Raw genomic sequence first — 27,331 nt, forward strand, 5'->3', positions numbered from 1 at the left:
TCAAACATAGATCCAAGAGAGTAGATGCAGATACGTGTAACTGCTAACCCAAGCTACATATAAGCTCAATAGAGAAACTCATGCCTGCCATTTGAAAATGCTCATCTGTTTCTCAAATTTTAAGTTATCATGATAGCAATGCTAAAAAGGGAAATCTGAAACTGTAAGGTGATAGCTATATCTAGTCCTTATATGAAAACTAGTGATGTTTAGTATTGAAAATATAAAATGGTTAACTTTTGAAAGGGTCAGATATCAAAAGACATAGAAAAAGGGAACTTGAAAATTTATAAGGCCAAGAGCAATTCGATAAGTGATAAAAAAAAAATTGTCCAGAGTTACAATTAACCACTATGAGCAATGGAAATCAAATATTCTCAGGTTTTACATACTCAACAAATTGACAAAGAAGACAACCGGTGGGCATAGTTAAATACTGGAGAGTTTATGTAAAGACCAACACACTTATAAACTATTGGTGTAACTGTGAAAAGGTTTAACTATTCTGGAAGAATTATGCTAAAAAAGACAAAAAAAAAGTCCATTCTGCTTTGACCTAGATTTCATTGCTGGACAATACCCCAACATAAAGACAGGTCCCTATATATAAAAACATATTTAGAGCAGCTCTTTCTGTAGTGGAGTTCCATCTCCACCATGCATCTGGCTGCCTTACTGAATTTTATATTTTGTTTTTACATGAACAGTTAGTATGAAAAGAAACTTTTTAAGCTAGGTTAGCAATGTGACTTTTAGATTAAGATTATGAATATGTCTAAAATGGGTACAGCTTAGAGACCAAGGTCCAGGTTATTGGTGGCTCAACTCCTACTAAAAAGGGTCCTTTGTATGAGGGTCTGCTACTTGGGTTGTTTTGGTCCTATTTCTACCAGCATAATTGTTCTCTCACTTCTCTAGGCCTTGTTTATATATTAAACAAAGCAACTATATTTATTTAAACATTCTAAAAACAAAATTTTCAGTTTCAGGTAGTTTTCCTTCCACTTTGTTTTCAAGCAATTTTTAATCAATTAACAAATGGAACTATTTCACATATTGATACATATTGAAGATGAGGGTCTTAGACATAACATTAGCCTGCTGGGATTAATTTCAAAGCAAACTAAAAAACTAGAAGTTATGAACAAATTCACTTCCCGAACAAAACTTTCCTTATTGATCCAAAAAAGTGAGTGACCAACAGCAGGGCATTGGGAGGTTTTTGCTTCTAGTGAATGTTGGTGTATCAATTATACATCATGCACATATATACAGGCAAATCAGTGCCATTCAATGATAAATCAATGTCCAACACTGATCCTGCCCAGGTGGGAGTGACCTCAATCCTGGACCCTCTTGTGCTCTCACCTCAGTTATCTGTGCACCTGTATCATTTCCCCTTGCTAGGTTCAAAGGACCATAGTGAAAGTTGTGTTGTCTTGTATCCTTCTATTCCTACTGCCCAACAATGTGCTTTTAGATACTGTAGATGCTGAAAACATTCAATTTCCTTTAGTTGTGCAAATTACACACACACACACACACACACACACACACACACACACAGCAGCCAGTTTAACCAAAGAGGCTGCCAAATGTTCAGTGTAAAACAAAATAATGTAAAAATTCCTTCCCTTTTTAAAGTTTATTTTACCAAATCAGTCAAGAATGAGAAAAATCACAAGATAGAAGGTGTTGTTATTCTTCAGTATTTTAAGATTACAAATGCTCCTCTCATATAAGCAAATTTGAAGATGCCACTGGTGATTTTAAGCTATAAAAATATGACTGATATTTCAAATGTGAAATTTTATTAATATATCAACTTTGTACATTATAATCATTTATTACCTAATTTATAACATTAATTATATCTGATATTCACAATGACTGATAACTATCAATTCTAGTGAGTTTTTTAATTGTCAAGTCTTAACTTTAAAAAATGTTTTTTGAGTGTCCAAATTACTGAATATTCATATGCTTAATACAACTCATTTATTCATATACTTTATAATGGCCTTCCAATGGATCAGGAGGGCAATGCAATCATGTCGTTAATTAAACTTTAAGCTTATAAATTCAAAATACTAAAAAATAAAAATACATTTCACATTAAGAGCCTTTTTTCCCCCCTTTATTCAAGTAAATTGTATTTTAAATGAAATACACAATGCTGGACCAGCCTAGCAACAATACAATCTACTAGCATGACAGCTGTCTGGCATGCTAGATTCCATGTTGCCATCTTCTATCTAGAATGAGTGTCTTTTCCAGTGATTCTTCAGGATGTGGCATCCACCTCCAACATCAGCAGTGGGCCAAAAATACTGGTAATCCTAGAGACTTAAAGGATAACTTTCATAACTCTTTCATATGGTGACTGCCTTTAAAAAAAAAATCACTCAGCTCTTGTTTTGATAATCATAAAACCCCACTCACTATTCAGTTTACATTATAAAATTAACAAGGTTAAAATTAGTAAACATTTTTCAGCCAAAATCAACTCACTAAAGAAAACCAAATATCGCTAGGGAAAACAGAAAGAGCACCTTATGGAAATTAAATGTCAAAAAGGTTAAAAATCAGTATTAGAAGATATTCTCTTTCCTATCTTTACCTTTTAAAGGTATTAATATTATCTCTAAAGAGACATAGTGACTTAAAATATAAGGTATACAAAGTGCCTTGTCTGTGGAAATAGATACACCTGTGTTGGAAATGGCAAAGGCACTCAAAATGAATTCATTTAACTTATGCAATACAGCAAGTGTTGCTCAGAAAACATTGGTTTGTCAAGAGAAGCTTCTGTGACAAAAGTGAAAATAATGTGACAAACACCTTGTTTGGCATAAGTGAACTGTGAGGATTTTCCTCACTAATTATAAAGTGCTTTCTTAATTGGTCTTTTCATTAGCATCATGATTTGCTTCCGTCAAAGGCACTGATTTCTTTGACATTTTCTTTGAAACAGATCAGATGTCAAAAAAAAATTGCTTTAATTTTTACTAAAAATTAAAAAATTGCTTTAATTTTTACTAAAAATTAAAGGGGGGGAGGGGAGAAAACAAAAGGAATGTTAATGATTAAGTTTGATTACTCTTTTTTTCCTTAGGAACAAAGGAAAACTCCTTGAATAACATTGTGCTTTCTTTTTATTTTGGAAAGTATGCCATTAAGTAAACATGAAACTAAATGTGACCCTTTCTACAAGTCTGTTTGTTTTGAGACACTGGTAACAAAACCACACATCCCCTCAGGTTTAATGTAAGAAAAGTGAACAAGGCTTCAGAATGCTTCCTTTCCCCCAAATGAAGTCAATAAATTAAAAAGACTTAAATTTTTGTTTTATAAAAAATATTTGTTTCATCTTCTTATAAATCTTGAAATGCTTACAAAAGCCAGAAAATACATTTTAAAAGTATTATTTTTAAACACAAAGATCCACCCTTTAAAACATGGTTACGGTCAGAAAAATGATAATTAAAATGGCATCTCAGTAATGTAAATTTCCCCTCTTGGCCAATTCCAAGTAAAATTATTGCATCTGAAAGATAACATGAGATTTTCAGCTGTTTATCTCACAAAGCCCTACTCATATTTCCACATTGTACTTTGTTCCATTTAATGCATCTGCCCCAATACTAAAATGTCTAGAGTCACATCTCAGCCGAATGGGTCAGTGACAATACTTGGGAGACATAATGAGTTTTTCCAGAGCCACTGCAATGCAGTCAGAAACATGCTTTGGACAGTAAACTAAAAATATGATTCAAGAAAGAGAAGAGGCTATTTTTAGAACCAATTTTCTGACCTTAAGTATACTTTTACATTGAAAAGGTAAGGGAAAAAAAGATTACATATAGAGGTCTCAGCTTTTCAACCATTTGGCATTTTTATATTAATAATTATCTTATTTGAAGGTGTATTTATACTCCTGTGTATTGATTATCATAACATTTTCATTAAAATTAAAACTATTTCCCCCTTCCTAGTATGTCCCGTAGTGAATTGCATCAATTGTTCCTTCTGCATTTCCACGATGATGGTCCCTCATCCTGAAGTTTTTTAAATCTTGGACCAAGAAAGAACCACCAACCAAATCCAATAATAACGCAGATAATAGATTCCACATAATAACCATCCAATGTAGTAACACAAGAGCCACCAAGTTTTTTGCAAAGCTGTAAGAACAAAAACATCAATGAGAATTTGTTTTCAAGTATTTTAAATTATCAAAATACATTTTAAAGTTTAAATTCTGCATAATTTGTCTACTTCTGGAATATTTCAAACGGTTTAATTGTAAACCACCTTCATGAAAGCTTCAAGAAAAATTTCAACAAACTTTTCCCCCTTGTTAAAAAAATCAATCATTTTGCATGAAACTTAAAAAAAAAGGGAAAGCATTTGACTTTCAAAGTCTGTATTTTCAACAGATTTTACTTACTCTAGACTATTCACATTATTATCAACAGCCAATATGCTTTTAGCTCCTATTATGAAATCTAAAAATAGTCATTCATGTTTAAGACCCCATAATTAGCCTTATCTGCCTTCTAGGACTTGTCCGCTCCTTTGCAGCAGAAACTGTCACTTGGTTTTGACATTGGCAGGGCCGGTCCCCAGGCATGGACCTGTGTGTCCATGGGACCATGCTTAATAAAAATGCTTCTTGCTGAATTCAGTCTATCATTACTGTGTAAGCACTAGATCCCTATGGATCTTACAGAATACTGTTAAAACAACGAGGAATTAAAGAGACAGGCATTGCTATCTGACAAAACAAATAGTAACTTAATTCAGGGCAGCATCAAGCCAATAACTCAACTCACTTCAATTGCTTGGGGAGTCCAACAATTCTGATTTGAAGCCCCCACGCACTCCTTCACTGTGAGAGGATCCACCAGCCAAAGAGCGACAGTTGAAGGCCAGTTCCCTCCCAGGTTAGACACAGTATTTAAAAGAGTCATATATGTGCCTCCAATAAGTGGATCACTAACTTTGGCATTAAAAGCCATTATAGAAACGTACATGCTGTACAGTGTGATCTGCAAAGAAAAAAACACACACAAATAAAAGCAAGCAACTAGTGAGGTTTAGCCCATTTCCTTTTTATGAGTGGGGAAGGGTAATGAAACAGATTACTGACCCAAAGAGTTATATAAATACGTTATATATAAATAGTTTTTAAATGGAATGAGCATTTTCCTGTGTTGTTCCAGAGGGAAAAACCAATGAGTGGAGTGATAAAGTAGATAAATGCAGTTCAACAATAAGTTAACAGTAAGTGACAGCCGAAAATATAATTAACTTGAAAAACAGTGAGCTTGCCCCTCAGATGGGGGGTGGGTGGGTACGTGAGGCAATCATGTTTTCAAGAATTTCCAAATGCACATGAGGAGGATGGTTTTAGGATATAAGATGTAGTTTATATTTTCTAAAATTAGATTTTAAATTCTAAAGATACTACAGGTTAAACAAATTTAAATTTGCTTTTCAGTCATGATTCTACAGCAAACTCTAAGGGTCAAGGGAGTTTCCAAATGACTGAACTAAGGAAAAAATTATTTCTAAAGTGTCAAATGTCAAGTCAAAGTATATGTACACTGATTAATATTTTAAAAGTTTTTATCTCTGACAATTGATATGCTTATGCAAGGAATAACGAATACAAGCTAATTCTGACATTTACCTAAGAAAAACATGGAAATAAAGATAAGTTGATAGCATAATCCCTTAATCAAACAGTGCAATTCAAAAGGAAATATTTTCATGATAAAATCGTCCCTTAGTGGCAGCTAGGTTAGAACATGGGCCCTGGAGCCAGGAGGACCTGAGTTCAAATCTGCCCACAGTCACTTACTAATTACCTAGTGATGTGACCTTGGGCAAATCACTTAACCCCACTGCCTTGCAAAAACTTAAAACAAGGGGCAGCTAGGTGGTGCAGTGGATAAAGCACCAGCCCTGGAGTCAGGAGTACCTGGGTTCAAATCCGGTCTCAAACACTTAATAATTACCTAGCTGTGTGGCCTTGGGCAAGCCATTTAACCCCATTTGCCTTGCAAAAACCTAAAAAAAAAAAAAAAAAAAAACCACACCAAAAAAAAACCCCCTAAAACAAAGACAGAAAGAAAGTTGTTCCTTACAATTAGCCCATATCTGAGGATATTACAGAAACCATTAATACAACCACTACTAAAAGAGAACCTATAAAATATTCTGTTTTTGTGCTAAGGACTTCCAGTACTATTCAAATCGATGAAAAAAAGCTCCCACCCTTAAGAAGTGAATAATTAATTGGACACTGTAATCTATGAAGTTCTCAACACAGGTAAATAAATTCTGCATCAACCAGCTGCCATGGCATTATTTGGTGGCACAAGGCATAACTGGGCAGAAGCCCAGAAGTGTCCAACCTAGATCAATAGTTCAATCTCCTAGCTTCTTGCCATGCTTTCTAGGACCAAAGACAAGTTGGGAAGGTTGCTTTTTGATATCCAAACCCCTCAATTTGTAGAGGAGAAAACTGAGGAGAGAGAGGGCAATGGACTTGTCCAAGGTCACACAATTAAGGGCCAGAGGTGTAATTTGACCTCTGCATCCCTGACTCCAGACGGATTTTTCCATTGTTATTGCTCTCTGGTCAAAGCCACTTTCCTAAAAATAATCCAATTCACTCAGATCAAGCAGTTTAAGTGAAACTAAAGCCAAGTGACAATCAGCTCTTTTCCCAATTTCTGCTAAAATATGAGATTCTACAAATGCATATTTAACAGAAAAAATTATTCACTGCCTAGTCTGCAGAGTCTGTCTGTCATATAAAGAATACAATTCGGCCAAAACTTTCAAAAGCAGTGGAGGAAATCAGGAATTGTCTATGTCCTTCAGTTATCCCTCCTGAAAGAACATTTCCAGTATATAAGAATGACTGAGATATTATCTTCTGCCGTGTAACTACATGTTCAATATCCATGATGTTCACTAATATTTACCAACTAGGCAGATTCAGCTTTAAGACTTTCTGGAACCCTCAGTGGAAGCTTTGGCACACAAGTTGCAATACATACATATGGAGCAGAAAATGATGAGTCTGAGACTAGAAAAAGACTGTGGATCACTTCTGAGCTTCTAAATGTTCCCATCTCAGTGTTTAGATTCCCTGAGCTATCATTCACTTGCTTTGTAATTGAATGAGTACTGTATCAAAATTAATTTCATTTAAATACAAACTTTTTTTTGGAAGGCTACTTAAATTGGGTTTTTAATCCTTGTTATTCTGTTACATAGTCATTTTCCCTCAGGCCAAACAAGTCTCAAGAGTTAAAAAGGCTCCCAGCTGAAATGCCTCTTCTGATGAAGGCCAAGGCCTGAGCAGGGTCAAGGAGAAGCAGCCCTTTCTGTCTCAAGAGGCACACACCCAGTGAGGCAGTCTGAAGTCCTCACCATTCTGAAAAACTATGAGGAAAAAAGGACCTTTCTGACTGTTCACAATTGAACTCTAGTGACTGAAATGACGTCCTAATGACTATTCCCTTCCTCTAGAATCCCTCTTGCTTATTGATATTATAGCTAAAAGTTGGACAAATCTGGGAAATTGTAGCTTCACTCTACATGTAAGAAATGGCCTAGATCATGAGGATGGCTCCCCAGCAATCTCCTTTTTTTTTTTTTTACCTGATGTAAGGCGTAACTCAGCAGCACTATGATATAGTAATAGATTGGAAATCCTCCTTGATACGCTACTTTGGGAGTCCACCAAACCATCAAAGCATATTCCAAGCCAAGTAATAATCTGCATAGAAATAAAGAATTAGAAGCTGCTTTCAATTTTAGGTGCACACCAAATCTTATAAAACTATAAACATGCACCTGTAATGACAGGATCCTTGATGTAAAACGGGCCTGAGGCCGGTAAGATAAAAATTCATTTAAAGGATCAAAAAGTGAATCTGACTTCCAAACATGTTTATGTGTGGCTATGTAACTACAATATGAGAGATACTAGAATAACTCTGCTTCATTTCTTTTTCACTTACCTGTAGGGCATGGCTTTATAAAACACATTTAGCGGCCGTGGGCCTGCAGTATATTTGCTGATAATTAGAGGCAATATAATCTGTAAAGGAACCATGGGAACTGCCAACAGGGCCAAGTGCTCCTTGGGCACTCCTTCCTCTACCAACTTGAGGCCTGTTACTGCATCTGCTGCTGAAAAGCCAATCTGTAACATAAAAACAAAGGGAAGGTTCAACTTTGATTTGGGATGTCTTTCACCAAGGCAGAATCAGACAATCAAATGTTTTTAAAGCTGGAAAGGACTTAGATCACAAATACAACTATCTTGTTTTGAAGACATGGAAACCGAAAAGGTCCAAAGGGTTGGACTTATAGTTGGTAGCGTCAGAGTCAGGACTAGAACATGAGTTTCTTTGCTTAAAATCTAACGGTCATCTGACAATGTCATCCTTCCTCTGCTCTGGAACTACATCAGATGGTTCATTATAAATCCATGTCCATCTTATGACCAGGTAAGATTTCACTATGTCTACCTTATAAATTAAAAAAAAAAAATCTCATTGTCAAAGAAAGGGATCTTGCCACGTTGGTCCTGCAGCATTTTCTAACATAAGCCAGAATATATTTCAGCATTTCTACTGTACTGAATTAGAAATCAAATTCCACTCCTTTGAAATTGTATGACAAAAGTTCCAAAATGTATTCTAGTTACTTTTTCATATCATTAAACTATTCTTCCCCTGTTGTCTGAAAAATTAAAGATGTTGTCTTCTTTTAAAACTAATCTCTAAGTAACCAGAAAACTCCTGGAAATCTTTCTGTTTTCCAAAATGAGGGAAAATATTGAGGCAAGGAGATCAGAAATTTAGAATTTGGACAGGACTTCAGAGTTCATGGAATGGAGACTTTTCATGTAACAGATAGGAACCAAGACCCAAAGAAGTTCAATGTCAGATAATAGTCAAGACCTGCAATCCAGGCCTAGAAGTCCAAATCCAGTATTTTTGACATTATATCATTCTAAAATCATAGAGAAAAAAAATCATGCTGTATTTATTTTAGTGGTAGGAGTCAAAGTAAAAATTCTATTACAAAAAAACTGAAAGGTGAGGATTCCTTGATGTTTATGTATAGAATTCCCACTGACATTGTTCTTTTTAAAAGTTACTTATAAACCTTTAACCCTATCAAAGGTTATACACTACAGAAAGTTAATTCATCATAATTTTCCCACGAGATGCCAAAAGATAATTGTTTATATGTTAGTTTTAAATTTTCTAATTTATTTCTAATTTGAACATGTGGATTTTTTCAATAGATTCTGAACTAGTCAATATTCAACACTCCGAGAAGAGTTTCATTCTTCCTACTTAGAATACGTAAATAACAATTACATTATTACAGATTCTAAAATTGTAGTTATTTATTTTTGGATTTTGCAAGACAATGGGGTTAAGTGACTTGCACAAGGTCACACAGCCAGGCAATTATTAAGAGTCTGAGGCCAGATTTGAACTTAGGTCCTCCTGACTCCAGGGCTGGTGGCTCTATCCACTGTGCCACCTAGCTGTCCCCAAATATTTTTAATTTATTTTAATTTGATGTTTCTTACATTTTTATTGAGATAATTAGATACAATTATTTTAAACCTATTGATTTTTATTATCAGTATTTGTAAGAACTTAATTTTTTGGTGCTTATTTGGGGTCTATGGAAAGTCACAGATTCTGACAAACATTTACCATCTGATATTCTTGCTGCTGAATCCTAATTCAATTAAAAGGGAAGAAAAAGTGAATGCTATAAAAGAAAGCTGGGCTGAGGCTCCAAGGTCATGGCTCTGCTGATCTCTCCCTTTATGGTCTGGAATAAGCTCCATTCCTTCCCTGGGCACAACCTCAAGGGTCCTTCCAAATCTCAAATTATGATACTGGATCATAATCACGAACAAATAATGCAAAGAAAAGTAGGAGGTAACGAAATCATCAGGATGGTAGAAAACCTGAGTATAGAAGAAAGGTCAAATGCATAAACACTAAAATGAACAACAGCCTAATGATTAGAAAACAAATGTATTAATTCACAGTACTTATTAAAAGACAATACTGAGACTGTTGGGTGGCACTGTGGATGCAACACCGGCCCTGAAATCAGGAATATCTGAGTTCAAATCTGGTTTAGACACTTGACAACTAGCTGTGTGACCTTGGGCAAATCACTTGACACCAATTTTCTGCCCCCCCCCACCACCCTAAAGACAATACTGAAAATGCTACTTAATTTCGTGAATTGGAAAATTTATGCCATGATGACCGACCACTTTAAGGTTTGTGTTCATTGTTACATTTAAACTGTGTCAATTTTTTTTCTCTTAAAAGACTTGGAAAAATTTGGAAATTTCATATACAGTATTAAGATGGAAGAGGGAATAGGAATGCACAAACTGTATATGGTCTAATCCTTTTAAAGTTAAACACATTAAAATACTTAAAAATAGAATTACATATGGTGAATTCATTTTTGAAATAAAATAAATGTAAGATAAGAGGCAATAATAGAAATATGTGAATATCTACTCAAGAGATGTTCTTACCTTTGCAGTTAAAATCATGAGGCAGAAAGTCATAACTGCTGGCATCTTTATAATTGTAAAGAGCAGCTTGTAAGTGTCTGTGATCCCTTTTGTTTCTTCTTTTGATGGTATTACTTCCGTATTTTCTTTTTTTAGCAAGGCAACTAATGTTGTTGTTATTAAAAATACAGTTCCCCAGAAAAACAGAAAATCTAAAATAAAAATTAAACATTTTACTTCATAATTCGCCTCAAAATGAGCATATAAGAATTGACTGTAAGATGCTTCTTTTCATTTGAGAAAAGTGAAGGAAAGGCACAAAATTTTTTCATACATTTAGTCTTGGTGGTTGAATTATAGCAACATTAATATAACAAAATAAATAACCTTAAGAGAATTTTCTAATTTCCAGTTCCGAAATTTATGTGTGCTTTTTAATCTCTTCAACTATGGTGGTATAAGATAAAGTTATAAGAAAAGTCTAAAAAAGGCAATCATTAGCAAAAGCTTCAACAAATTTCCAAAGCTTCAACAAATACACACACACACACACACACAAACACACACACACACACACACACACACACACACAAACACACACACAGAGATATAAAAAGTAATTTGGTTGAGGCATAGTCACTATCCTGAAAAGGGAGATAGAGTGAGCCACAATGAGAAGAGTGAGATTGAACAGGGACAATCACATGAAAATGAATTGATGATCAGAGAAAAAGATGCTAAACATTAGAGTGATTTCTATTATCTGCGAGTGGGAGTCCTACACACAACATATGACTACACAGAAAGTCAAGACTTGTTCTTTTTGAAGACTAGTCTTGATCTTTATCTTTTTTAGAATCATCATTCAGAAAGGATCTACACCAACATTCAGCTATGCTTGTCCAAAATCACTTCAGAATGGGTTTCAGAAAGATTTCAATTAATAACTGAGTGAAGGAGGCTGGAGAATAATATACAAGACAAACAATATAGATGGAAATAATGCAAAGCCTGAAGTGATACATTGCTCACACAGAGCTACAATGAACATTCCCTGCTGAAAGAGAAGAGTTGAGAAAATATAGCCTCTGAATTCTTTGCTAAGCTCTGCTTATGATTTGGTTGGACTTGCTTTCCCCTTTCTCTTTCTTAATCATTGCTACAAGGGGAGGGATATACTTGGGAATGAATGGGAGGCAGAAACAAAAAACAATCAAAAAATTCTTTAAGGATTAGCCAGTAATTTAATAATTACAGCTAGCTGTAATATTCGAGACACTTGGCTCCACACATCTTTTAGCTTTTTCCAAGTCAAATCCATCCTGAAAGTATGAAGACTTGCCAAGACAGTGAATATTCAACAGAGAACATCCCAGTTCAGAAGGGAGCAGAGAAAGTGTAATAAGGCCAAGGTGTGACAGTCAGGTGTGACACAGAGGGCAGGGCAGGTAGTACAGTCAAGAGTCACCTTTTCCCCTATGTTATAGCAAGCCTTATGAAACTCTGCCCAAGCACAGCACTTATGAAATTAAATGAGAGAAAAAAAAGATGCCCTACATTTTCTCTTTTTCTTCAGTTGGATTTTTTCAATCCCCTCTTTCGCTGTCTAAATTTGCTCTCTGACTTATGAGTAACAAGAACAAGAAGTGTGTATATGGAATCTTAAGTAGGGATTATAAAACCAGCTTCTTCCCAATTTCCTTGTGCGTTAAGGTAGCAAAAATATCAGTGCATGCATTTTGCAGAGAAAGAAACTGAAGAATCCAGGGTCAAAAGCTGGCAACCCTAGTAGTAGCTGCCATGTCTAATAACACATGAGGTGGGCAGAACCTTTTATGTCAACGGTCTGAGCTGATCCTCATAAAGTATCCTCTCCAGAAAATGCCAGCACCCACCAAGCTCAGGCATCCATGGGAGAAAACGGCTCTCATTTTTGGAGGTCCCTTGTTTCATTTGAAGCTTTACCCTGGGGGTAAATGAGCCAAGGATATCAAACTGGTATTTCCAAGAAATTACAATGATTTGGTCAAATCTGATGAATGTTCCTTACACATAAAAGACTGAAGTGAAAACGAAGCTACTTCACTGGCAGATAAGAGTAGATTTGGGGAGGCAAAATTTTTATTTGCCAGTGTAACTGGGCACAAGGAAAGCCTAAGATTTCTCTGTCAACCAGTAACAAAATACAAAAAGGAGTCTAAATACAAGTTAAACAAGCTTAAACACATTCCTAATTTCTGTTTATAGAAGAGATTATCTCATCCCTTTTGTGTCTTAAATGAAGGAAAATTGTTAGCAACAATTTGAACAATTTCAAAATATTGCCTATGGCTGAAATGGGGGGGGAATACAAGGAATTAATAGATCCAGCAGAGAACCAAGAAAGCAGAGTAGAAGAAGCATGTTCAGCTATCCCCCCCAACTCCTTCAAACAGATCTAGAAAATGTGTGAAATTGAATCCTGATGGAAAATCCAGAAAAAGTCTCAGGGAGTCCTTTGACCAGCCAAGGTAACAGACACACAGAGGAAATCCCAGAAGCCTCCCGGGTGCTAACCTGAACTTCCTAGTTTGAGGTATGAGGGGCCATCCGTGGTGCCAGCTTCTATCCAGTCTGAAGCCTGGAGATAAATAAGCAGGACCAGGACCTGCCGACACAGTCCACAGGTCTGTCTTCTCTGACAGGGACTGAGCAGAGCACCTCCCTTGAAGAAGTGTCTGGAAGGTAATGAGATAATAACTGTCCAGGGCTTGGTCCAGACCAGGATCCTGTAGAGTTTAGATGGGTGTGGGGAGGGGAGGCAGCCTCAGACCACAGGGGAACTGTCCCTGAGATCCTGAAATAACACCACATGCAATATCCAAATGAAGAGCAATGGGACCTGCCCAAAGCTGCTCTCCAGAAGTGTGCAGAGTCCATTTCTAACATCAAGTCTGAAGTTAGGCTGAATGAGCAAACAAATGAAGGAACAAAAACCATTGGACACAAAAACTACTGTGGTGACAGGTATGTTCAAGACATAAAACCAGAAGAAGAGAATGACTCCAAAACACCTACAAAGTCTCAAAGAAAAAATTAACTTTAGGAGTAAATGCAACTACAATTTCCTAGAAGAAATGATGAAGTTTTTAAAAAGAGAGATAAAATTATTTTGTAAATGAAATGAGAGCTCTATAAAAACCTGGAAAAAGAAATAATTTAAAAGAGGATAATTTGGCCACAACCTTGCCCAAAGACAAACTCTCAGAAAACCAAACTGAACCAAAAGGAAGCTAATGACTCCATGAGAAATAAGAAACATTAAAACAAAGTCAAAAGACTGGGGGGTGGGGTGGGGTGGGCAAAAAGGTTAAGAAATAAGCAACAGATATGGAAAAAAGTGACAAATTGGACTACTTGAACACTGACCAAAAAGAACCCTATTCGTTTTTCAGGAAATGTGAAAATTGCCCAGATCTCTTAGAATGAGAGGCAAAAAACAGAAATTGAAAGAACTCTCCAATTACCTAGTAAATGGAAACTCCCAGGAACATCATAACCAAAATCCAGAATTTCCAAGTCAAAGAAAAAATGCTTCAAACAGCCAGAAAGAATCTAGACAGTGAGGAATCAGTCAAAAATCATACAATCTAGTGGCCACCACTGTATTTAATTTAAAATATTTTAGAAGATAACTAGGTTTATAGCCAAGAATAACCTAACTGGAAGGGGCAGCTAGGTGGCATAGTGGATAGAGTAAGGAGGACAGGAATTCAAATCTGGTTTCAGACACTTGCCACTTACTAGCTGTGTGACCTTGGGCCAAATCAGTTATCTCTGACTGCCTCAAATCCAGAGCCATCTCCAGCTGACCTGATTCCTATCTGGCCACTGGATCCAGATGGCTCTGGAGGAGAAAATGAGGCTGGAGACTTGGCTCAGTCTCCGCTCACTCAAATTCAATTCACCTGCCTGTCTTGGTTACCGTCTTCCTGATCTTATAGTCTTCTCAAGAATGAAGGACAAACATCAACCTACCCAGAAAGCTGAGAATCATGAGAAGATTGGGAATCTGAGGTGTATCAACTGGAGAAAAGGTTGAGTGATGGTAAAAGAACATGACAGAATGCTACCGTGCCACATGAATTACGAAAGTGGCCAAGAAATCTGGTAAGACCTGTATGAAGTGATGCAGAGTGTTTATACAATCATAGGATTATACAATAGTAAAATATGGTAAAGACAAAACTTCAAAGAAAATCTGGAACAGTGAATGGGAAAATGACCAACTACACTAATGATGAAACATGCTATCCACTTCCTGACAGAGAAGTGAAAGACTCAGGGTACAGGATTAAGAAAAGGGGATGTCAGACCTGGGCCAATGGGGTTATTTATTTCAGTGAACTATTTCTTACCAGTGGTTTTCTTAGGTGGGTTGGGGAGTTGGGGTAGGAGAGAAAGATTGACTTCTGTTAATTAAAAGAGTCACAGGTTTTAAAAAATCGTAAGGAGGAGGATGATGGAAGACTAAGCAGTGTGAAACAGTGGAGGGGAAAAACCCTTAGAGCTCACTGGAGGAGTCAGCGCAGCCAGAGATGATAATACAAGACAAAGAACAAAGAAAGCCTTGTAGAGATCTCTAGATAAAAGGTCATTGAATGCAAAGGGAGCTGTCCTGCATGGATCTAACATCAATCCCTGAGTTTCCAGGATTTAAAAGCAAAAAGAGGGCAGTTAAAAACAGTTCAGGGGACTTTTTGGTTCACGGATTCTCCTCATTTCACCCTGAGACGTAAGGAGAGGAGGGTCAGAGGCCGGAGCAGAACACTCCTTGCCAGCTGGCAAACTGATCGTCGTGTGAACTGCCAACGAGGACGTGGCTGCTCACACATCAGGAGGCAGGAGGCCTGGGTTTCAGTGCTGGTTCTCCACCTTTCCCCCCATCTTCCTTTGGGTCTCTGTTCTTGCTGTCATCCTCTTTGCCTCCCTGTCTATTTCCTCCCCCATTGGACATTACCCGGTTCAAAGTCTGGAATCTTGAAGGTTCCAGAAGTCGGTTTCCCACGGTTCCTCAACACAATCCTATCTGCTCTCTATTTTCTCCCAGGAGACGATCGTCGATGAGGGGACCATCTCCCGACTACGCGGGGCACGCGGGCCTCAGACGCTTCCTAACGCCCTAGCCCCGCGGCCCGCCAAGGCCGCAGGGCCGGGGCATTACGAGGCGTCCGCCCTGTCCACTGCGCCCCTCGGGGCTGCCCCCTGGGATGGATGGGCCAAGCTGGGCGCGAGCGGGCGGCTGTCCCGCCGGGGGCGCCCCCCACGCCCCCGGGGCCCACCTGAGAGCGTGACCAGGCCCCGGGGCTGAGGCTGGAAGCGCAGGTACTTGTTGCAGAAGTCGGCCGACTCGAGCGCCAGGAAGAGGACGTTGCCCAGGAAGTAGCCGGCCGTCTGGCCCACCGAGTTGCAGGTGGAGGCGTAGCCCACGTTCTCGCGGGACAGCATGGTCAGCGCCCAGCCGTCCACGGCGATGTCCTGCGTGGCGGCCAGGAACTCGAAGAGGAAGAAGGCGAGCGTGAGCGCGCCCACGTCGGGGCCGCCGGGCCCGGCCAGCATGCGCTCCACCTGCGTGGACAGGTAGATCATGAAGAGCCCCAGCACGTACTGCGTGGGCACGAGCCACGACTTGCGGCGGCCGAAGCGGCGCAGGTACACGGCGTCCACGAGCGGCGCCCACAGCAGCTTGAGGCTGAAGGGCCAGAAGACGAAGCTGAAGAAGGCCTGGTCGGTGTAGCTGGCGTCCCTGCTCTGCAGGATCAGCGGCACGCTGCCCGCCAGCCCCAGCGGGATGCCCTGCAGCACGTACAGCGCCAGCAGCAGCAGCACGCTGCCCAGCTCGGCGCGGCAGCCCCGCGCGGCCCGCCCGCCGCCCGGCCGCAGCAGCGCCTCGGCCGCGCCCGGGCCGCCGGCGCCCGCCTCCTCCTCCTCCCAGGCGCCCGGCGGCGGCGGCGGCGGCGGGCCGCCCTTGGGCTCCAGGCGCTGGTGCAGCGGCCCGGGCCGCCGCCGCCGGCCGCCGTCCTTGTGGGACACGGCGGGGGACATGGCTCGGGGAGGCCCGGGCGGGGCGGCCGCGCCGGGCCCGGGGCCGGACGAGGGGGCCGTGCTGCCGCAGCCGGGCCAGGCGGGATCCCGGGGGCGCGGGGGCGCTTCCGGCGGAAGGCGTCCGGCCGGCCGCGGCGTCCGGCGCCAGCCCCGCCCCGGCCCCGGCCGGCCCAATGGCGACGGCGCCCCGGCCTCACGGCGGGGGGGGGAAGGGACGGCGGAACCACGCGCCGCGGCCGCGGCGGCCGCCCGGCGCCTTCCGCCCGCCGCACCGCGCCCGAGGGGCGGGGCCGAGCCCCGAGGGCGCCCGGCCTCCCGAGGGCCGCGGGGAGCGTGGTGAGCGCCCATTGGCCGGGCGCCGCTTCCTGGGCGGGCCTTCCGGCGGAGCCCGCGGAACGCCGCCCGTCTCCCCGGCGCCGGAGTGGGAGGGTCCGCTCGGGCAGGGCGCCCCGGGTCCCCGAGCACCTACCTTCCCAGGTAGGTAGACAGAGAGGTGGTGTCCCCCGGGACCGGCACTTGTATCCCGCCGCCCCCCCCACACACACACACCCGGGCCCGGTCGGGCCCAGGGAAACGGAGGCCGGGGGCGGAGAGACCCGGCGCCGCGACCGGTAGCTGGCCCCGCCCCCCGGGGGCCCTCCCTGGCTGGCCGGGGCCCCGCCCCCTCGAGCACGTGGCAACGCGGGAGATGGCCATTGGCTGAGCACGCGCCGTGGCCGCGGCGTGACCCCGGGGAAGGGGAGGAGCCGGGGGCCGCCGGGCTCCGGAGCGGGAGACCCTTGGGAGCCGGGGAGAAGAGCCGAGGCCGCGCCCGGCCCAAGCCCGCCGCGCCCGGCCCCGGAGCGGGCGTGTGTCTGTGCGGAGCCCCCCGAGGGCGAGGCCTCGGGATGGGCCTACACGCGAGACGACCGGGTTCGGATCCGGCCTCACACACTTCATCACGCCCCAGCTGCGTGGCCGTGGGCAGCCGCCCGACCCCGTGGCCTTGTGGAAATCCAAACAATGAAACTAAGTAAAAGTAGAAGAAGTGACGCACGGACACACTCCCTGGGTCTCTTTTAATAACTTTGGAATAGGGTGTGCCGCGTGGGAGACCCTCACCCGGGACCCCCCGGGGCGCATGCCCTCTTAGGAGGGGGCTCGCTCTTATGAGCATGGCACGATGCAGACAACTCCAAGGAAACGTCAGCTAAGCAGTGATGACAGTCCTGCAAGACTTGTGAGAGAACATGCCGTCCACACGAGAAAAAACAGGAGTCAGAACCCAGAACAAAGCATCCCATCTTCAGTTTTTATCATTTTCCCTTCCTTTTTCCCCTTTTACTTCTGATTCTTTTACAGCATGACTAATATGGAAATATGTTAAACATGGGAAGTACCTGGATAACTTAGATTTCATAACTGACTCGTGGGGATGGAGAAGAGAGGAGAAGAAAGTGGAAAAAAATGCCACAAAAAATTTAAATAAATGTTGAAAACTGCACATAATTGGAAAAATAAAATAACATTGAAAAAATAGAATGTTTTTCTCCTTGCTTCATTCTGCATTAGCTTATACCAGCCCTCACAGCTTTCTATTTCGACAGTTCTTTTTTGTTGTATTTTAATTTTTCCAATTACATGTATACATAGTTTCAGCATTTGAATAGTTTTTAATATCTTCATCATATTTACAGACCATAATTTATGTTCTCCTTGCCCAGTATATGGGCACTCCTTTTGTTTCCAGTTCTTTGCCACTCTAAAAAAAGCATCTATAAATACGTTTGTACAGATGGGTCCTTTTCTTCTTTCTTTGCTCATCTGGGGCTTCAGCCTAGTGTTGAAAGGTATACACACTTTAGTGTCTTTGGGGACACCTTTTCAAATAGCTTTCCAGAATGACTGGACTAATTCACAGCTTCACCAACAGTGCATTATTTTGCCTGTTTCTTATAACCCTTCCAGCAATTGACATACTGCTTTTTTTTGGTCTTTTTTTTTTTTAACCAATCCAATAGGAATAAGAATAAAACCTCAGAGTTGCTTTCTATTTGGGATTTAGAATATCATTTATTGATAGTTTAGATTTCTTTTTTGAAAGCTATATCCTTTGATCATGAAGCTGTTGGAGAATGCTTCTTCACAAAAGTCATTTTTCAAGTTCAATTTATAGAATTCTTCAACAATGAATATATTTCATTATCTAGAATTGAACAAGAACCGAGAGTTTAAAAATCGGTCTATTCAACTGTTTACTTCATTAAGCAGACCAGTCAAAATTAGAGTCTACTCTGAGAATCATTTTCCTAAGTCATTCACTCCCTCTTCTAGTGATTGTCCTAACCAGCTTGATCAGTATTAGTATAATTTCCTAATTAAAGCAATAAAAGAAATTTCTTTGTTCCCTTTGGTAGTTCTTTAACTCATGGGCTTGGGAAAACTGTTTAACTCTTTAGGAAGTTGCATTCAAAGCATCTTCTTGTCTGGTCACTATGCTAATTACTTCAAGAGAGCAACCCTGTACTGGTGTCAGAATGGAGCAGGACATTATTTCAGAAAAGTTTTTTAGAGAAAGGCTTCAAACTCAATTTTAAAATTAATTTTTTAAAAAAATTTGGTACTGAGTCTCCTCTTGTCTAGAATGTCTAGTAGCATAATTTCCACATAAATTTTCACCTGTTCTATTACTGACATGGGTAGTTTTCCTCCCTTTTAGGTAAGACTCATGGCCCCCTATATATTGGTGAGGATTCTCATAACATTTTTAAGCCATTTTTGAAAGAAATAGGAAACAGTGGAAAGTTATGTAGGGGTCCACCTGTGATTGAGGTAGCAATGACTTAGTCCTGTTCCATAGAATGATTATCTACTTTTTCAGAATTTTATACACAATTAATTATTTGTGATAACTAGCAGATTGTGCTTTGAAGTTAGCAAAACACCTGAATACATTGTTTTGTGTTAAACAAGCCTGTGAGTTGTGTACTCTTGGTATTATCCTCACTTGGCTGATGAGGATATTCTCATTTAGGTACAATGATGGCCAATTTTTACACAGACGAAGCTTAACCCTAGAACTTCCTAAGCCCACATGCAAAGCTCTAGGCTGCTTGTGTCTGATTGGTTTAAAGATGGATTAACCTTTAACTTCAAGACTATATAGGAAGAATCACAGAAATGGGAAAAATTATGTGTCAAAAAAACCCAGCATTTCCATTTAGAGACCCATCTCAAGCTTTTTATTTGTGAACTAAATAGCCATGATAAGGCTGTATTAAAAAAGATGAAGCTATATGCTGCTTAATACTCCACATAGAAAGATGTAGTGAGTTTTAACAAAAAAGGAAAAGGTAGACATATTAGATATTTCAATTTAATAGTTTTAGGATTAGAAATTTCTCATTGACTTGGGTACACCTTAACCTGGTGTAAATTGAAACCCCTTTTGCCTTGTAGGAGATATTCCCTAGTTATGGCCAAAAAGTGAATCACAAATGATCCAACTTGTGATCAGTTTCTCCTAATTGAGCTAGACTGATGTTGGGGTGAGAAAGACATGATCTCACACTGTACCTTTGAAACCTCTCTTTTGCAGAACCCAGGCTCATAACAGAATAGGGCTTTAGTAGTATTTCAGTAATAAAATTATATTATTCCTTTGACTTGCAAGTACAAGACAGTACATTCAGAGATTGGCACAGAATTGCAAAGTTTCAATGTACAATGTTGTATTTAATGATGTAATTTCTTTGAATTATTTGGAAAAGAAGTTGTTTTACTTGGCAGTATTTACTGAAAAGTACAGATAGGTAGTTAGATAATTATATATATATATATATATATATATATATATACATATTTATGTATAAAGCACAGAGACATATTCAATATAGTCCAAGGTTTAAGTGGGCACTAAAATGCCAACTTGTCTGAATCTTTCTGCAGGATTCTAGGAAATCTTATCTCATTATTCTAAAGCACCTGCTGTAAGTGGAGCCCTAAATCCTGATCAAGTTCAGTGTTAGGATAAAGTGAGGCTCTCTTGAGTTATTGAACAAGGGAGGTTTACTTTGTTCAAACACAGTAAGAATACAGTTGGGGGTCCAGCACCTTCTTATCCTCCTTTTCCGTCATCTGCAATCACCTCTGGTGAGGACTTATTGGGTATGTTGACCACCAAGTCTGAAGGGCACCAACCACAATGACTGGGACCTTTTGTGTGCTCCGGCCAAGAATTAAAAGGTCAGAGAAGCTGGCGCTGATAAGGATGCCAGGGAAGAGGAAGTCAAGTCCCAAATAATACAGAGCCTGCAATAGAGTGGCGTTAATGCTTACAGTGGCCCCAAATCAAGCCTTCCGAACCTCATTTACCAAACTTTTCTGTGATGCCAAACAATAAAAAGATTTTTATTGGGAGCCTACTCTAAGTCAGCCACTGAACTAGGTTTGGGAGAGTTATCCCTATCCTCAAGGATCTTCCATTTACCTGGAGAAAATAAGATAGTGGTAGCCCAGGCAGTCTGGGAGAAGAAATGTGAGTGGAACCAGAGGGGTTTATCAATGGCAGGACTGATTAGGTGATTGGTACCTAAGCAAGAACTGGAAAGAGTGGGAAATGTCCAGGTGGGGTGGCCTTAGTGAAGGCAGGCCTAAAGGAAAGGAAGGATTCAATTACCTTCAGTCCCAGAATTCAGCAAGCATTAAGCTCCACTTAGGTGCTTAGAACTAGGAATACAAGACATTTTGTCAAAGGAGATAACATGTATCTATCACATAGTAATGAAGTAAATTTTGAGGGGTAATTCTGGGAAGGAGGCATTAACCGTTCAGCTGGGGGGGGGGGGCAGGAACCTTCCCATAAGTGAGGTGTTGATCAGTTTAAAGGAAACTAAGGATGCTGAGGAGACAAGAGGAAGTATATCTGGGGCATGGGGAGAGCAAATCAACAGGCTTATTGGCAGGGCTGGTCACTTACTTGAAAAAAACAATAATAGGCAATCAAGCTAGATTAAAGTCAGGTGTAAAGATTTTAAACACCAGGTGTAGGAGTTGATATTAATTCTTGGAAGGGGGAGAGAGAGAGACAGACAGACAGACAGACAAAGACAGAGGGAGAGAAAGAGAAAGGGAGACAGAGAGAGATGTGGCTAGAGGACTGGACCCTAGAGTCTGGAAGACCTGAGTTCAAATTTTCCCTTTTCCATTCTGGAGGATGGAGGGAATCCAACTAGAGTTTATTGAGCAGCAGAACAAAAGTCTAGCATGCTTTAATTTTGTTAGCTGTGGGGAGAATGGATTGTTGAGGAGAGGGGCTTGAGGTAAAGAGACCAAGTAGGAATTCATTTTCAGTCATCCAGTTAAGAATGACGAGTTAGGATGGCTGCATAATGATCCCAGGGATGTAAACTTTGGTGACTTTAAGGCTAGTGCTGCCCTCCATAGAAAGTAGGATGTTTTGGAAGATAGGAGTCTTTTGGCAGCAAGATAATTCAGTTTTGGACATGTTGAATTTTCCAGGTTTTGGGGACAGCCACTTTTGGTGATGTTAAGGACCGAAGCTCAGGAAAGAAACTGATCTGTTGGACAATGGGAGTCATATATGAGGTACATTAACCTTTCCCTCTCAGAATTAGATAAATGTAACCAAAAAATAATCAAGGAGATGAATAAAATCTTAGATAAGCTAAATATGATAGCTAACTGGAGAACTCAATGAGAATAGAAAGGAATATACCTTTTTCTCAGCAGTACATGGTACCTTTATGAGTACTGACCATATTTTAGAGCATAAATCTATAGTTCAATGCAGAAGTGCAAAAATATTAAGTGCATCCTTTTCAGATTATAATGTAGTAAAATTATATTTAATAAGGGATCATGTAAACAAAAATTATTTGGTAACTAAATAACCTAATTTTAAATAATGAGTGGGTTAAAGAATATTGTCTTAAAGAATAAAGTCATAGATTCAGTAAACAATTTATTATTAATAAATAATATTATTAAAAACAATAAAGAGACAACATGCCAAAACAAAAGGGATGTGACAAAAGCAGTAATCTGATGAAAATTTATTTTTCTAAATGCTTGGATATATATAATAAAGAACAGATCAATGAAGTGGGTGTGTAATTTAAAAAAACTAGAAAAAGAACAAATTAAAAATCTCCAGTTAAATACCAGATTGAGGGGTAGCTAGGTGGTGCAGTGGATAGAGCACAAGCCCTGGAGTCAGGAGGACTTGAATTCAAATTCTGCCTCAGACACTTAATAATTACTTAGTTGTATGGCCTTGGGCAAGTCACTTAACCCCACTGCCTTGAAAAAAAAAGAGCAATTATTAAATACCAGATTGGAAATCCTGAAAATCAAAGGTAAGATTAGTAAAATTGAATATAAGAAATGAAACTAAGAGGTTCTATGAAAAACAACTAGATAAACTATTGGTTAATATTATTTAAAAAGAGAAGAAAACCAAGCCACTAGTATCAGAAATAATAAGGGTGAAGATAATATCAAAGCAGTTATTAGGAATTATTTTGCCCAATTATATGCCAAACAATTGAAGTGAAATGGAAAAATATAAGAATATAATTGAAGGGCGGCTAGGTGGCTTAGTGGATAAAACACTGGCCTTGGAGTCAAGAGTACCTGGGTTCAAATCCGGTCTCAGACACTTAATAATTACCTAGCTGTGTGGCCTTGGACAAGCCCCTTAACCCCATTTACCTTGAAAAAAAAAACCTAAAAAAAAAAAGAAAAGTAAAGGAGAGGGGTGGCTAGGTAGTGTAGTGGATAAAGCACCGGCCCTGGAGTCAGGAGTACCTGGGTTCAAATCTGGTCTCAGATACTTAATAATTACCTAGCTTTGTGTCCTTGGGCAAGCCACTTAACTCTATTTGCCTTGCAAAAAAAAAAAAAAAGTAAAGGGATCCTGCTTTTGCATTCATTGTTGAAGTGCGTTCAATTGAAAACCAACTCTACTCTCTAAAACAATATGAAAGCCTAGTGGTAAAGCATTAGGGCAGCTAAATGCCACAGTGGATAGTATGCCAGGCCTGGAGTCAAGAAGATTTTAGCTGTGTGATCCTGTGCAAGTCACTTTACCTTTTATGCTTCAGTTTCCCTATCTGTTTAATGAACTAGAGAAGGAAATGGCTTACCACTTCAGTATCTCTGCCAAGAAAATCCCAAGAGTGGTCATGAAGAGTTGGAAATGACTGAAAATGACTGAACAAATAGTAACATCTATGGCTTTGTGTCAGCTATAATTTCACAGAATTATCTAAATGCTTAGGAGAAGGACGCTTTTTTTTCCCTATTCACTGAACTTGGCAACAGCAGGAAACAATGATTTGAAAAACTATATACCAGTGAAATAATGATTTATTTTTTTTGTCTTTTTCCAAATGAGATGTAAAACTTTCAGCTCATCTACTGCTTCATTTCTGTCCCTGTAGTGTAGCAGTTGCTGAGGAGTATTGCATGCCTCTCTCTAGTCCCTTTTACTGTATGCTAGCTGAGTTGAATGGGAAAGTCTCTATGAAGAACATATTAAGATTCATCCGGGGTGTTTGACAGAAGCTTGCAGCATTTTATTGGTTATACTTGTATAAATTTTATGATGCCTGTTATCATCATACCTAATTCGCAGACATGGTGTGAAGATAAATGATGTAATACATAGGTAACAGCTTGAGGGCCTAAGAATAAATGTACCATGTAATTTCAAGGTGTTATCATTATTGGTACAAGAATAGAAACGCCAACTGCATCTCATAAACAGGCACGCTTCATTTCCTTCACATTCATTAGTTCCTTGAGTTGTCGTATTATTTTCTTATTGTTCCTTTTTTAATATATGGAAAAAAGATGAATCTGCTTAATGAATTTGATTAAAACATTGCCAATACCAAATCTATCAAAATTGGTTCACCCTGTATCATGGCAACATGGAGGCAAACACGACAGGGTTGAGAAGGGGGCTCTTTCCTTGCATCTGTAAACTTTTGAAAATCCATGCTGACAGTTTTGGTTAACTCTGTTGTCTCTCTCTTTGAATCCATCATTACTTCATTCATTGAGAATATAGCTCTATCGAATATTATTATTAATTATTTTCTTCCTTATGTTTCTATTTCTGCCCATGCAGGAAAATCATTGACTCATTCAAAGTTCTTGACCTCCTGTGCAACTAATTGTAGTTCATTGAGACTGTAAATTTGGTGGTGCTGTTGTTGAATATTATTTCATATTGCATTTTTTTGTACCTTCTCAGTTCAATTTAGCATTACGCATCCAATACCCAACATTTTAATTTATTTCAGTCATCTGTTACCCCAAAATCTTATGTAGAATTCTTCATTATGCAAGGCAGCAGATACTGAAAATCACCCACATTGTTAGATAGCCTTATTGTCCCCAAAGCAAAAGCAAATGGAGTCATTGTCTTTACAGCCATGATGAATAGGTATAATCTACAAACCTGATGTTCAGATATTGGAATTTGTGATATTGGAAATTACATAATGGTAGTTTGCATATAAAATGTTGCTTAGGATGAAGTCATTTATTTATATATTATTCACTCACTGAATTTAAAAAGATTCAATTTAGGAAAATTAGAATGCATCATTACATAATGTATAAACTATATCACATTAAACATTTTTCTGATGCTGTGCTTATCACTATAAAAGGCACAAGTAATAGTATTAAATGGGTTAATACATGATGACTGAAAACTCAAGTATTACTGTTTTAGCATCATATTAATTTCTGTGGAAATTTTTATTTTCCATTAAAAAACTTCATTGCATTTTATTGGGAAAAACTTTATAAAGAGGACTTGCTACCTCTAGTGGAAAAATATTGAAATTACATGAAAACCTGAATCATGTATCACTTTATAATAGTCTAGTGGTATTTTTATTCCTTAATGGATATTGAACAAATTATTTATGTGGTTATTTTAATAACTATAATTTAATTATAAATTCTTAGTTTATATTATTATTGATTATTCTTGACTATTATTAACCAAAAAAAAGTATTACTTTCTAATTTTTTTATTCAACTGACTCTTTGTGACAGAGTCACACAGCTAGTAGGTCAAAGGTCAAATTTGAACTTGAGTCTTTGACTCAGACCCTACCCTCTATCCACTAAGCCATCAGCTGCCTTAAGGGCCTCCCTTCTTACTCTGTGTAGCTCAGACTCTGACATGACAGTACACCCCAGGTGATACTCAGGCAGACTGTCTTGAAGATGAGGGCATCTCCTTTTCCTCAGTCAATGGAAAAAGTTGGTAGGCCAGGCTGGAAAGTCTATGTGTACTCCAGTCCTTTAGGTTCCTAGATGTGGTGCCCTAGTGTCTTCCCAATGGAGGATACCATCTTGGCAAACTGATGGTACTTGTATATGTGGTAGACTTCCCACAAGCCTGTGTCAAGTGCTAAGTGCTCTGAGATGGGGGATACAAATAACCAAAAGGAACATAATCCCAACAATCAAGGAATTTACATTTTGATGAAGAATGGTAACTTTAGGGAAGTGGTGGTCAGGGAGCAAGATTTTAGAAAGTTCCTGGAATGGAACCACAGGGGAAGTAGATTGATCTGCCCTTTCCAGTACACATGACAGTGAATTGTATTCTAGTGCCATAACTTGAAATGCCTGGGGAGAGAGGTGACTTTAGAATGAAACAGATAATATGACTGTAGTTACACTTGGATGCAATAGGCAGTGCTGCTTCAGGACATCAGGGGCCCAGTGGGAGTTACTGAGGTGAAGAGGAAGTAAAAGAGATTATATTTGGTGAGGAGGCTCTTTATAGGGAGGACCAAAGGAGGAAAGATCTGGAATTGATTGAAGGAGAGGAATTTGGAAGTTTGGAATAAGGGAGAAGCAGCAGCAGCTTACTTTGGTTGGTGCCTCTTTTTGCCATAAAGAAGAAGGTTTCTTTGCAAAGAAGAGGGACTGGAGAATAAGAGATTTTGAATCACTCTTTCTGGGAGGATCAGTTGGTAAAGAATTAGTGGCCTGTTCCACAGCCCTGAGAGGCTAGTTGGGATAGATAAATTTAAAGTTCATTTAGTCTGCTTTTAGTTGTTAGTGGGACCAGGACAAGGGGACAGTAGCATCAGAATAATGAAGAATGGATCTGGTCAGTCATTGAGTCTTCACTGGGAAAGGGAACCAAGGGAGGCTAGAGCAGGAGTGCTCCACTGAAGTACCAGAGGTCAGGACAAGGGGATAAGAAGTTCTTGGTGTAGGCGGAAGTGAGGCGGCAGAATACAAGGATGGGGGGTTGTGATCAATGACACATTCAGATGCCCTCCTATGAGTGCAGGAGTTGGGAGACTGCCTGGGGGTTGGACTCTTTGATTAAGGAGGCAAAATAAATGGCTTGGAGTCTTCTGATGTAACAAAATGATGGAGATAGAAGCGAGGGACCTTAAAGGCGGACAGGATGCCAAGTGAGAGATGACAAATTCTATTCATTCTGCTGCTGGGTTTGTGTTTTTTTTTTTTTAGCAAGGGTTCCTTTTTTTTCCTTTTAAGCATTTTTATTTAGTTTTGAATTCCAAATTCTATCCTCTTCCCCTCACTCCCCTCCTCCCTCTCCAAAATGGGAAGCAATCTAATATAGGTTATACATGTATAATTAGG

At 39.7% G+C, this 27,331-nt stretch overlaps 2 protein-coding genes across 2 annotated transcripts in view; one reads left to right on the forward strand and one right to left on the reverse strand.

The window, feature by feature from the left end:
• Positions 1-2,120: 2,120 nt before the first annotated feature.
• On the reverse strand, positions 2,121-16,693 carry SLC33A1 (solute carrier family 33 member 1). Its single transcript, XM_074190797.1, has 6 exons — positions 15,916-16,693; positions 10,616-10,806; positions 8,043-8,227; positions 7,681-7,798; positions 4,836-5,051; positions 2,121-4,184 (listed from the first exon to the last, which is right to left on the reverse strand). Exons 1-6 carry the CDS (start codon positions 16,676-16,678, stop codon positions 4,017-4,019), a joined length of 1,641 nt encoding a protein of 546 aa, XP_074046898.1. The 5' UTR covers positions 16,679-16,693; the 3' UTR covers positions 2,121-4,016.
• Positions 16,694-16,954: 261 nt separating this feature from the next.
• Positions 16,955-27,331, forward strand: part of GMPS (guanine monophosphate synthase) — a 74,639-nt gene continuing 64,262 nt past the window's right edge. Inside the window, exons 1-2 of the mRNA XM_074190795.1 lie at positions 16,955-17,155; positions 22,178-22,264. Of these exons, the coding sequence (XP_074046896.1) occupies positions 22,247-22,264 (18 nt within the window). The 5' untranslated portion in view covers positions 16,955-17,155; positions 22,178-22,246. The remainder of the gene's footprint in view (positions 17,156-22,177; positions 22,265-27,331) is intronic.

This window comes from Macrotis lagotis, chromosome 6 (assembly GCF_037893015.1).
Source record: "Macrotis lagotis isolate mMagLag1 chromosome 6, bilby.v1.9.chrom.fasta, whole genome shotgun sequence".
NCBI classification, from domain to species: domain Eukaryota; kingdom Metazoa; phylum Chordata; class Mammalia; order Peramelemorphia; family Peramelidae; genus Macrotis; species Macrotis lagotis.

What these genes read in the sequence shown, in the direction of transcription:
- SLC33A1 (XM_074190797.1), bottom strand. Translation starts at nt 16,678, where the DNA reads ATGTCCCCCGCCGTGTCCCACAAGGACGGCGGCCGGCGGCGGCGGCCC. An exon ending in TCATGATTTTAACTGCAAAG is followed by an intron (nt 8,228 to 10,615) that starts GTAAGAACATCT and finishes TTTATGTTACAG; the next exon opens with ATTGGCTTTTCAGCAGCAGA. An exon ending in TATAAAGCCATGCCCTACAG is followed by an intron (nt 7,799 to 8,042) that starts GTAAGTGAAAAA and finishes ATTTCTATGCAG; the next exon opens with ATTATTACTTGGCTTGGAAT.